The following is an 11,476-nucleotide window of genomic DNA, read 5'->3' on the forward strand; positions in this document are numbered from 1 at the left end:
AAAAAAAAAAAAAAAAAAAACACACACAAAAAAATCTCTATATATTTTATTATTTTTTTATTCATGTCTTTTTAAAAAAAATATATTTTGAATTTTTATTAAAAAAATTATATTATTTTCTTTTTTTTCCTTTTAAAGTCATTTTTTTTTTTACTAATAATATTTTTAAATAACCAGCTTATTTTTTAAAATTACGGCTTTGTCGAATAAAATTTTTACCGAGATAAATATTTGAATTTCTAACCTTTTGGTCGAGGTTATTATCATAATAATAATAATAATAATTTAAAAACTTTTATTACTTATTTTTCTTTAGAAAAATTTTCACGTTGAAACCAAATGGTGGGCTCATCGAGCCCATATCAAATATTGGGCCTACTTTTGCTTAGAAGTTAGAATGGGCTGAACTCGATAAAAGCCCAATTCAGTGTGCAATTACGTGTTTGCCGGTATGGGTCAAAATATCGATATGGATAACCCAAATTTACAGCTGTAATTGTGTATTTTCTTTTTTATGAAACTTTAAAACAAGTCTATTTAAATCATAAGCTATTACTTTTGAACATAATGTTTTTTTTTTTTATGAGCGGAAGAAATCAGGTATGCAACTCTTTATAGATTCGGAACACAAACTTAGATTCGTACGTTCAATTAACATCAGCATAGGATACAACGAGGCAGTCTTCCGTGTATTGGATCCGTTGTTGAGATTACAGGGTTATAGTTCGATATATTCTATATAGTTTTGAAAGTCGTAATATTTGTCCACACATGTCATGAAAGATTTTTTTTGTTAATTTCTCAAGTTTCATGTATCTAGACAAGAAAAATATATGATGCTGTGTCTATTTGGAATCTGGAATCTGTTGAGTTTCAAACCACTTCTCATTTTTTGAAAATAAGAACGAAAGGATTGTGAAATCTCATATTAATTGAAGAGAACGAAACATTTTTTTTATAAGTGTGTGGAAAAATTCAAAAGTAAAAGTAAAAAAAGAACAATATCTGCTAGCAATGAATTTGAACTATCCAATCCTTTGGAGTACTTGCTTTTCTGGGAGTTGTTGTGTCATAACATTTGAGTTATGTAGCATTAGCCTCATGTTGATCCTCGGTTACATTGCCTAAATGACACCTGGCCTCGCAATGATAATCTCAGTTCAATGTTCAATCATTATTGGTACAAATAGATACAAAAATGTTCGATCAATAATGTAAGTGTTCACAAAGTGTATATTCTACCCTCCCACGTACAAAGTCTTTCGACAAAATTATTCTCAAAATATTACTCACAAATACAAAATGACACTCAAACTCAATTAAACTTTTATGCATCTCAACCATCCTACACCACCTTGTATATAGACATAGACGCATTAATATCATACATAAATCAATCATCACCACATAATATTAACCAAATAAATGTTAATAAATTACATGAACTATCATTCTTGACAAATTACAACAATCTTCACATCGTCAAAAGATCTCTAAGCAGCTACTCCAAAGCTTCTATTGAACGAAAGTCCAAATATTTTTTTGCACTTCTACTCCGAAGCTTCTATCAGCACCTCATAAACTATTTAACCGTGTATCAACACCTCATAAATTATCTATATTTTTTGAGTATTTTTTAAAGTTGTACTCGTAATGATACTTTAATTTTTTTAAAAAAAAATCATAAAGGTGTGTTTGAAGTTTTAGAAAAGTTTAAGAATATTAATAAAATTTTTGAAATATCAATTATATTTTCCGAACACTTTTTAATTTTCTTTAGATTATAGACGTTATTGAAGGTTTTGAAATTTTATTAATAGATAGAAGGCCAAATTTATGAATATTTTTATTAATTATAATTAAGATTGCATCAAATTTAATAATATTAAATTCTATTGAACAATTTATTTGATATTAATAACTAATTAAGAACTAGAAATGATTAAAAATATAAATAGTATATGTTATTTAATATAAAAAAAAAATTGAAAATTAAGTTTAAATAAACAAAATGTATTTTGATTAAATTTGAATTTTCAACGAAGAATAAAAAAATATAAACAAAAGATATATTATAAAATGTCAAAAATGTCACGAATCTCATATCTTTCTCCATCAACCATATCCAAATTGCGTTGAGAAACGCGCCAAGTTAACTGCTACCCACGCGGGCCAATCACAACTCGACACGTAGGTTACTTAACGAACACGACCTCAGCTCCTCTTCCTCTTTTAAGTAATCGGCAAACCGACTTCCGGTAGGTCTACTCTGCTTCTCTCTCTACTGGTTTGCGATTGACGGATGGCATCACCGGGAGAACCAAATCGGACGGCGGAGGATGAATCTCAAGCAGCCGCCCGGCGAATCGAACGGCTGTCTTTACACCTGACTCCGATTCCCCTTGATGATTCGCAGGGGGTGGAGATGGAAACGTGCGCGGCGGGGAAAGCGAAGGCGAAAATCGAAGTGGATATGGGGAGTTTATCACTGTATATGAGGGGGAAACACAGGGAGATTCAAGAGCGAGTGTTTGAGTACTTCAATTCGAGGCCTGAATTGCAGACGCCGGTGGGGATCTCCATGGCCGATCATCGGGAGCTCTGTATGAAGCAATTGGTAGGTCTGGTCAGGGAAGCCGGAATTAGGCCGTTTAGGTTTGTTAATGAAGATCCTGCTAAGTATTTCGCTATTATGGAGGCTGTTGGAAGTGTGGATGTCTCTCTCGCCATTAAAATGGGCGTCCAGTTCAGGTCATTATGTTTACTTCTCTCTCGATTATCTCATTCTTACCATTGTTTCTTAAATAAATTTTAGTTTCTTCTTTTTGTTCTTCCCTATTATGACTGTTTTGGGAGGCTGAGAATGGTAATTATCGAATTAGAATCATTGAACTTGACCCACGAATGCTTACTTTCCATTAAATACGGTTTTAGTAATCTATGGATCGATTCTATTTTTGTCCATATGTTTTATAATTTTAATTTTAATTCCTATTTTTGGATTAGAACTTCCAAATCTTAAGAAAAAAGTTCTGCAGATCTTTAAGATAATTGTTTTTGTCATTTTCTTAAGACAATATTAACTGGAATTTCTCTTCCAAAGCTTGAATTTAACTGGAACAAGTAGTTCCTCTCTCGGGTGGGAGACGAAAGTTAAGCTTCTGGGAAGAAAATTTGATGGCCATGAATTTAGTTTTAGCTTCGCTATAGAATGTTCATATGTTGTTACAGCTCAGTAGTAGATATTGTCCTCTCTGTGTTTTTTCTCCTGGACTTCTCCTAAAGGTTTTAAAATGTGTCTACCGTGGATATTGTCCTTTTTGGATTTTTTTTCTAAGGTTTTAAAACACGTGTACTATGGAGAAAATCTAGCTCTACTCCAACTAGTGCCTCGCACATTCCGGTGACTAGCTCTAATATCATTTGTAACAGCCTGACTCCACCACTTGCAGATGTTATCCTCTGTTACAAATGGTATCAGAGTCAGACACCGAGCGGTGTTCCAGTGAGGATGCTTAGCTCCAAAGGGGTGGACACCGGGCGTGTGTGAGCGAGGACGCTAGGCCCCGCAAGGAGTGGATTGTGAGATCCCTCATTGATTGGAGAGGGAGATGAGTGCTAGTGAATATGCTGGGCTCCGAAGGTGGTGAATTGTGAGATCCCATATCGGTTGGAGAACAATGAAGCATACCTTATAAGGGGTGTAGAAATCTTTTCCTAGCATACGCGTTTTAAAAACCTTGAGGGAAAGTCCAACAATATCTGCTAGCGGTAGACTTAGGCTGTTACAGTTGCTGAGTAGAAACAATGATATTTGCGGTAGACTTAGCAGTGTGCCAGTGAGGATGCTTAGTCCCAAAGGGGGTGGACACCGGACGTGTGTCAGCGAGGACGCTAGGCCCCGCGAGAAGTGGATTGTGAGATCTCTCATTGATTGGAGAGGGAAACGAGTGCTAGTGAATATGCTGAGCTCCGAAGGTGGTGGATTGTGAGATCTCATATCGGTTGGAGAGCAATGAAGCATACCTTATAAGGGTGTAGAAACCCTTCCCTAGCAGACACTTTTTAAAAACCTCAAGGGAAAGTCCAACCATATCGGTTAACAGTAGACTTAGGCTGAGTAGAAACAATGAATAGCAGCGTTTTGCGTTGGTCGAAATTTGAATCAGACAACTCCGGCCTCACATTGAGTTCTATTTATGAAAATATTGTCATGTTTCATATTGCAGTCTATGGGGTGGCTCTGTCATCAATTTAGGAACCAAAAAGCACAGAGACAGATTCTTTGATGGTATTGACAATGTGGATTATCCTGGCTGCTTTGCTATGACTGAACTTCATCATGGTAACTCTAATTATGCAGTTCTGTTCAGTAATGTAGCTCTGCATTTTGTTCTAAAATCTCTTCCTTTAATTCTTCCAAGGCTCAAACGTTCAGGGTCTCCAAACAACAGCTACATTCGATCCGATCACGGACGAATTCATTATCAATACACCAAATGACGGAGCCATCAAATGGTGGATTGGCAATGCTGCAGTTCACGGCAAGTTTGCCACGGTTTTCGCTAAGCTCGTGTTGCCAACTCATGATTCTAGAAAGACTGCTGATATGGGCGTCCATGCTTTCATTGTTCCAATAAGAGATCTCAAGTCTCATAAAACACTTCCAGGAATTGAAATCCATGATTGTGGCCACAAGGTAGGCCTCAATGGTGTCGATAATGGAGCGTTGAGATTCCGTTCAGTGAGAATTCCACGAGATAATCTCCTCAATCGATTTGGAGAGGTATCCCGGGACGGGAAGTATAAGAGTAGTCTACCATCTATCAATAAAAGATTTGCAGCAACATTAGGAGAACTTGTAGGTGGAAGAGTTGGGCTAGCATATTCTTCAGCTAGTGTTCTTAAGATTGCTTCCACAATTGCTATTCGTTATTCGCTGTTGCGCCAGCAGTTTGGCCCACCAAAGCAGCCTGAAGTCAGTATTTTGGATTACCAGTCTCAGCAGCACAAGCTTATGCCAATGCTGGCTTCAACTTACGCCTTCCATTTCTCTACTATGCAACTTGTGGAAAAGTATGCACAGATGAAGAAGACTCATGATGAAGAACTAGTTGGAGATGTGCACGCGTTATCGGCAGGCCTCAAGGCTTACGTTACTTCTTACACGGCGAAATCCTTGAGTACCTGCAGGGAAGCCTGTGGCGGCCATGGATACGCTGTCGTCAATCGCTTCGGTACTCTTAGGAACGATCACGACATTTTCCAGACTTTTGAAGGAGACAATACTGTTCTTCTACAACAGGTTTGGCTAACATAATCTATTGCTTGTTGGCCATTGTTTTTCCTTAGATGATGGTATATTTATACGTCAATTCATCCATTCTGGGCTTTTGATACGTTTTAGGTTGCAGCCTACCTCTTGAAGCAATACCAGGAGAAATTTCAAGGTGGGACACTTGCAGTTACATGGAACTACCTGCGAGAGTCGATGAATACATATCTGTCTCAACCGAATCCCGTCACGGCACGGTGGGAAAGTGCAGACCATCTCCGAGATCCTAAGTTTCAGTTAGATGCCTTCCAAGTGAGTATACTAATAGTTGTTTCGTGAAAATGAAAATGTTTCCAATTTTCGAATGCAAATAATCCTTTTTCTTCATGGTGTTCATGTCACAGTATCGAACGTCTCGATTACTTCAAAGTGTAGCTGTTCGTCTCCGGAAACATACTAAAAACCTTGGAAGCTTTGGTGCATGGAATAGATGCCTGAATCACCTCTTGACTCTTGCAGAATCCCACATTGAATCTGTAATCCTCGCTCAGTTTATCGAATCTGTACAAAGGTTCATTTCATTCCAACACCTGCACTTACTTCATATTGTTTTCTGTTCTGAAGTTTTAACAATATTTTCGTTTGCATCAGATGTCCCAATGCAAATACACAGGCTACTCTGAAACTCGTATGCGACCTTTACGCCTTGGATCGAATCTGGAATGACATCGGAACATACCGAAATGTCGACTACGTAGCTCCCAACAAAGCAAAGGTAATTTTAGCTAGCATTACACCATCATATAACTCTTTCAGTCAAGTTGAGTTCTTGTGAATTTTCCTTCTGCCCTGCAGGCTATCCACAAGCTCACTGAATATCTATGTTTTCAAGTGAGAAACATCGCACAAGAACTGGTCGATGCATTCGATCTTCCAGATCATGTAACTCGGGCACCCATCGCAATGAAGTCGAATGCTTACTCCCAGTACACGCAGTACATCGGATTCTGATAGCCAACCAGTACAAAATTGCATTCAAACTTGGACCACTGGTGAGTGGTTAGCTACCAAAACCTCATATCAGTATTGTGATCACTGATAAAAACTATTGGCTGTGTCAATTCTATACCAATTGTCATGTTGTCTTTGTTCTTTTCTTCTCTATGTATTGGAAAAGATCGAGACAACTAAATTGTCAATAATAAGTTATATGGATGTTTACAGGAAGAAATGAATTATCATTACTCAATACTTGCAATTAATGTGTTAAATTTTCGTTAACATGTTCATAGATTCATTAACGAGCACGATCCAATGTGCCGTTTGTCCTCAATGGATTAAATTTTACCTCAGATCACAAAGATGAAGAGAAAAAAACTGACTTTCAAGGGATCAACAAGACCTGCAGCCAAACTTGAGAAATATTTGTACTTCCCCATAATTACATGGTTAATATCTAACAGGCTTGTAATTCAAATATGTTGTACCTGCAGCCTCGCTTTTCTGTCTAACATCTTCATACATTTTGAGCGAAGCTTCGGAAAATTTCGTTAGCCGATCCAGAATTTTCGTTAAACTTGAATGTATGCAACTTAAGTTTGAAGAGGAAGTACTGTTGTTATCGTTGTTGTCGTTCCCTTCTGGTTCTTCCCCAGTGTTTGGTTTAACAAGCTTCTGTTTCCTCTGTAGTTCGGCTTGTTCGGATATCGAACAGTTGAGTTCTTCCAAGAAGACTCTGATGGCGTTGCTTAGTTCATTAGATGGAAGGTTGTTGATTCCTGTTAACCAATCTCGACATAGGACGAAAATAGGTGGGGCAACGACACGGCGAGGAGAGAATGGCCTTCTGCTCTTTGAGCGTTCCTGTGGTTGTTGAATGCAATGTTGTAGCCAGCCATTCAAAGCTCCAACATATGATGCAAGGCTGTTGATCCAGTTTGCAAAGCTTAGGCCAAAACATTCCATCTCTTGTTGGAGTTGGACTAATATCTGCCTTTGTGCGTCTGCTCGAGGTGTACCCATGGCTGCACTCTTCGAGTGATATGCCAACGATATCGTTATGTACTGTGCGTGATGGCATTCAAGCATCGACTTCCACATCCTGATCAACCTGCACTGAAACTAAAATTATCGACGAAACAGCAAGTGAACAGCATCACATTATCGTTTGTAACAGCTAAGTCCACCGCTAATATCTGCCGCTTTGGCCCGTTATATATTGTCATCGGTCTCATGGTTTTAAAACGTGTCTACTAAGGAGAGGTTTCCACACTCTTATAAGGAATGTTTCGTTCATCTCTCCAACCGATGTGAAATCTCACAATCCACCCCCTTGGGGGACAGCGTCTCGCTGGCACACTGCTCAGCGTCGGCCTCTGATACCATTTGTAACAGTCCAAACCCACCACTAGTAGATATTATCTATTTCGGCGATACGTCTCACAATTATAAAACGCATTTGTTAGGGGGAGGTTTCCACACCCTTATAAGGAATGTTTCATTCCCCTTTCCAACCGAGGTGGAATCTAACATCGTTTGATTGTGAAGATAAAAATAACATTCTTCTTACCCCTGAACAAGTTCAATGAGTTGTGGTTGCATCTCTTCATCTCTCATTTTCTCAACACGTTTCGATATCGAATCAACAGAATAGATTGCAACCCGTATTCGGGAGTGTAGATCCTTGACAACTGCCCTCATCTTGTCGATGACTTGTGTACTGTAATCCTTCGCAAATAGATATCTAAGTTGATCACACTTACGATCGTACTCCTTCCGAATGGATTCGCTAGCCTGAAAAGACAAACAAAACTCATTCAAAATGAGGTTACCATGATCAGCTCAAGATATCATCTTTATCAGAAACTCTACATATTTGAGTATCTGTATCTGATATTTCTTCTCCACAGGACATACCTTGACTTCATCATAGAGCTTTCTCTCCCACGCGTAAAGTCGGTCCAAGGTAGACGAATGGCTTCCAGAGATCATACAGAACTCTTCTACAAATTCGCTTCCACTGTCATCAACATCATCATTTGCAGCAAGAGGACTCCGTGACGAAGACGATCGAGACCATGTCGATCGTTTCCACGTAATCACTTTTTTCTTATGTGGCTCTGTATATTCATTAGAACTCTCTTAAGAATCAGCTACAGGAAGATTAACAAGGAAATGGCTATCTCAGCATATTCAATCAAAGGGTTCAAATTACCATGAGATAAAAGGGCAGGCTTTGCAGGACAGAAAACGAGTCGTAATCGACGCAACGGGTCGAAAAAAGCAAAACCAGATACACTTCCTGCAAAAGTTGAGATACGACAATGAAAATAATGAACAACTCGAGAAAATTACACAAATCATCGATGTTTTCTCGTAAATGTACCATTTTCTTCGAGGTATCGAACTCTGATTTTATTGACCTCGAGCATTCTCGAGACCTCCCTCCCGGAATCTGAAGCTCTCTGAAACCGATTGTCGATTTCCTTAATGCTGGAAAGAAAGTCTTTAGCTCTATGAGTAATGAACTCTGAGGGATCTTCTTGTTCAGTGCACAAACTCTTCTCCAACTTAACCATCCCTCTTGAACCAGATTGCTCGAGCAGAACTTCGCAAGACAAACTCGTCGAATTAAGCTCTTTATCGTCCCGTCTCGCCATCTCCGAAGTTCGTTCTTCAATGGGTTCAGATGAACTCAAATGGTCACCATTTTCACAAGCTTTTTGCCCTGTTTCTGGTTTTGAAATCCCTTCCTGAGATTCATCATTGGCGTCTGTCATTGCTCCCTTGAATTGCTTCCACATTCTCTCATTCTCAATGTTCACTTCCATCCCACCAGTCCCCAGGAAACTGAAGCTATCAATTTCATCATTGGTGTCAAAATAATCCCAAGAAGATCCCAAATCATGAGGCGGTGGTGGCGGCGGCGGAGGCAACGGCGAAGCAACAGATTCTTCATAGACAGAACTATGGCTACTCGGCTGGACTTTGACAGTAAGAGGGATACTACCTCCGGCGACCATGTAACTAATGGTGGGTATTGGCGGCGTAATGGGGCATTCTCGCAATGGAGACTCGGAAGCATCGGCGGTCTGCGATGGGCACGGCGATGGATAAGAGAAATGCGACGGTGTTTTGTCGAGCTCGGTGGCCGACGTAGACAGAGACGACTCGATCAACACCTCAGCCTCGGCGTATCGCCGGAGAGAAACGCCGACGTTTTTTAGGGCCTGAACGTAACAGACATGGGCGGCGGCTAGAGCGTACCTCGAATCGATAGCCTGTTTGATGAATCGCTTTCGTTCCTTACAAAGGCGTAGGGCTTCGTCATTCTCGATTTTGGAGTTCGAACCACCCATTTTTCGCCAAAAATTTCAACAACCCAGTTCATGAAATCGATGTCGGAGCCATAAAATTTTGATTATCAGAACACCCACTTCGGAATCAATGGTCTTCCACCTCGATTTCCAGAAGAAACTCTTCCGCGAAAACAGAGCAGCCTGTTCTCTACGAGCAACGCGAAAACCCCAACGTAATCAAGAACCCACCAGAGGAAAGAGTGTTCGTAGAGAAAGGAACAAGACCCACAAAATGGAATGAGCTGGAGAAGTCGGAGATACCTTCACATTACTACATTCAAGAGTAGGAAAAAACAGAGGATTAGCTTGTTTTCCAATGAGCAGTGACTGAGAACTCACAAAATCAAACCCATCAACGGAAAACAAAGATAACCCATCTTCAAAGATCCTCTAGAACAAAAAATTTTGCAGAGATTCAGAGGAAAATGCAGTAACGATGAAGCAAAAATAGAGATCGATCAAAAACCTAAGAACGGAAGAAAACAAGAACAGGGCAAGAAGATCCTCGAAACATGTGTAGATTTCACCAAAACAAAAAACAGAGGAAATTAGAAAACATTCATACTTCACCGTTCAATTAAACAATTACAATGGCCATTCCTCCTCATGGGTACGACAAAAAACCAGAGAAAATATTTTGGAATTAAGAACTAAAGCAAAGCAAAAACATATCACATTACACAAAACAGAGGAAACTGGTGTCAGAAGAGAGAATAGCTGCATTTATTGGAAAAGGTGAGGAGATGACAGAATTGCCTGATTTTCACAAGAGAAAGTGCAACGGCTCCATAAAACCCGGTTTTTAGGGAACTGGCGTTTTGTTGTGTAGCAACTTTTGCCAGCTAACACACCATTTTTACACTAATGGAGCTCCGCAACTGCTACTGTTAGTGGAATGAGAGAGACGACCCGTTTCTTCTTGCTTTGTGTTCTTGAACAAAGCTGATTGAATTTTGAACATTCTTTTTCTGCTTTTGATTATTGTATAAAAAGTTCTGTTCTTCAAAAGTTGTAAAGATATTTGATTAGTCTGGAAGTTCACACTATAAATTGAGTAAGGCAGCGAATCTTATGGTACAGGATGACAACTTAGTGACATGTAAAGGAATAATCATCTTTCTAACTTTTTGGTACATTTTTCTTCCTTCTCAAGAACAACAAGAGTGAAGACTATACCCGTGCCAACCCAGTTTTTCATCATATTTTGTCCTCATTCAAAGCATTTCTAAAACGTCATTCAACATAGAACTGCTTCAAACATGGAGTTCTTATAATTGAACGACCATAGCAATTTGTCTGGTATAATTAATGACTTTCCATTCTTTTAATTTTTTCGTAGTTATCATATTTTCTTGTTCTCTCAATAATTTCGGTTCATTTACGTATCTCTCTTATCTAAATTATTTAGATATGATACATTCATATAGACAGAAAAATCCAAAATTATTTATTGAGGAAAGACATTATTATAGTTAAAGATATATATTTTGCTATGCACGTGAAAAAAAGGGAAGAAATTAGCGAAGACAATACAACTTTTTTTGTACTGGTCTTTTCATTTATTTAAAAATGTTGTTTAAACAGAGAGAAGGAAACTAAAAGATGTTACTCGCAATACATAGGGCGCAGAGGTTAGTCATGTCGTGCTTGCCATGCATCTACGACCTACCGAATGTTGTTTGTTTTAATCTATGTATTGAGTTTTCCATCTTAAATTATGAGATTCCACGTTGATTCCTCCGAGAGTTCCTCCTTTATTGGGAGCGCACATTATGTGGAGGGTCATAACACATCTACCCAAAGTTCCTCTTTTGTTTCGATCTCGAGCCTGACAGCGGGAACC

The 11,476-nt window shown here is 38.9% G+C and overlaps 2 protein-coding genes across 7 annotated transcripts; one reads left to right on the top strand and one right to left on the bottom strand.

Annotated features, from left to right (window-relative positions):
* Nucleotides 1–2,243: 2,243 nt before the first annotated feature.
* LOC111482638 (acyl-coenzyme A oxidase, peroxisomal) lies at nucleotides 2,244–7,053 on the top strand. Of its 2 annotated transcripts, XM_023128524.1 has the most exons (8): nucleotides 2,244–2,751; nucleotides 4,230–4,345; nucleotides 4,425–5,305; nucleotides 5,408–5,587; nucleotides 5,680–5,846; nucleotides 5,927–6,050; nucleotides 6,131–6,327; nucleotides 6,965–7,053. In XM_023128524.1, the coding sequence occupies exons 1-7, from the start codon at nucleotides 2,303–2,305 to the stop codon at nucleotides 6,284–6,286; spliced, it is 2,073 nt and encodes a 690-aa protein (XP_022984292.1). In that variant the 5' UTR covers nucleotides 2,244–2,302; the 3' UTR covers nucleotides 6,287–6,327; nucleotides 6,965–7,053. The 2 variants fall into 2 exon arrangements, with proteins under 2 accessions (XP_022984292.1, XP_022984291.1); XM_023128523.1 differs by lacking the exon at nucleotides 6,965–7,053 and having other exon boundaries at nucleotides 2,245–2,751; nucleotides 6,131–6,524.
* LOC111482636 (nitrate regulatory gene2 protein-like) lies at nucleotides 6,511–10,654 on the bottom strand. Of its 5 annotated transcripts, none has more exons than XM_023128520.1 (7): nucleotides 10,309–10,654; nucleotides 8,661–9,904; nucleotides 8,490–8,576; nucleotides 8,192–8,394; nucleotides 7,845–8,068; nucleotides 6,651–7,385; nucleotides 6,511–6,602 (listed from the first exon to the last, which is right to left on the bottom strand). In XM_023128520.1, exons 2-6 carry the CDS (start codon nucleotides 9,631–9,633, stop codon nucleotides 6,725–6,727), a joined length of 2,148 nt encoding a protein of 715 aa, XP_022984288.1. In that variant the 5' UTR covers nucleotides 9,634–9,904; nucleotides 10,309–10,654; the 3' UTR covers nucleotides 6,511–6,602; nucleotides 6,651–6,724. The 5 variants fall into 5 exon arrangements, with proteins under 5 accessions (XP_022984288.1, XP_022984290.1, XP_022984289.1 ...); XM_023128522.1 differs by having other exon boundaries at nucleotides 10,204–10,654; XM_023128521.1 differs by having other exon boundaries at nucleotides 10,199–10,654.
* Nucleotides 10,655–11,476: the final 822 nt, after the last annotated feature.

This window comes from Cucurbita maxima, unplaced genomic scaffold (genome assembly GCF_002738345.1).
Source record: "Cucurbita maxima cultivar Rimu unplaced genomic scaffold, Cmax_1.0 Cma_Scf00008, whole genome shotgun sequence".
NCBI classification, from domain to species: Eukaryota; Viridiplantae; Streptophyta; class Magnoliopsida; order Cucurbitales; family Cucurbitaceae; genus Cucurbita; species Cucurbita maxima.

Bases quoted from the DNA above. Each gene is read 5' to 3' on its own strand.
- LOC111482638 (XM_023128524.1), top strand. From the start codon at position 2,303: ATGGCATCACCGGGAGAACCAAATCGGACGGCGGAGGATGAATCTCAA. The intron at 5,847-5,926 runs GTTCATTTCATT...CGTTTGCATCAG, and splicing joins TTTATCGAATCTGTACAAAG to ATGTCCCAATGCAAATACAC. The intron at 6,051-6,130 runs GTAATTTTAGCT...TCTGCCCTGCAG, and splicing joins TAGCTCCCAACAAAGCAAAG to GCTATCCACAAGCTCACTGA.
- LOC111482636 (XM_023128520.1), bottom strand. From the start codon at position 9,633: ATGGGTGGTTCGAACTCCAAAATCGAGAATGACGAAGCCCTACGCCTT. The intron at 8,395-8,489 runs GTAATTTGAACC...ATGAATATACAG, and splicing joins GCCTGCCCTTTTATCTCATG to AGCCACATAAGAAAAAAGTG. The intron at 7,386-7,844 runs GTAAGAAGAATG...GTTTCAGTGCAG, and splicing joins CTCATTGAACTTGTTCAGGG to GTTGATCAGGATGTGGAAGT.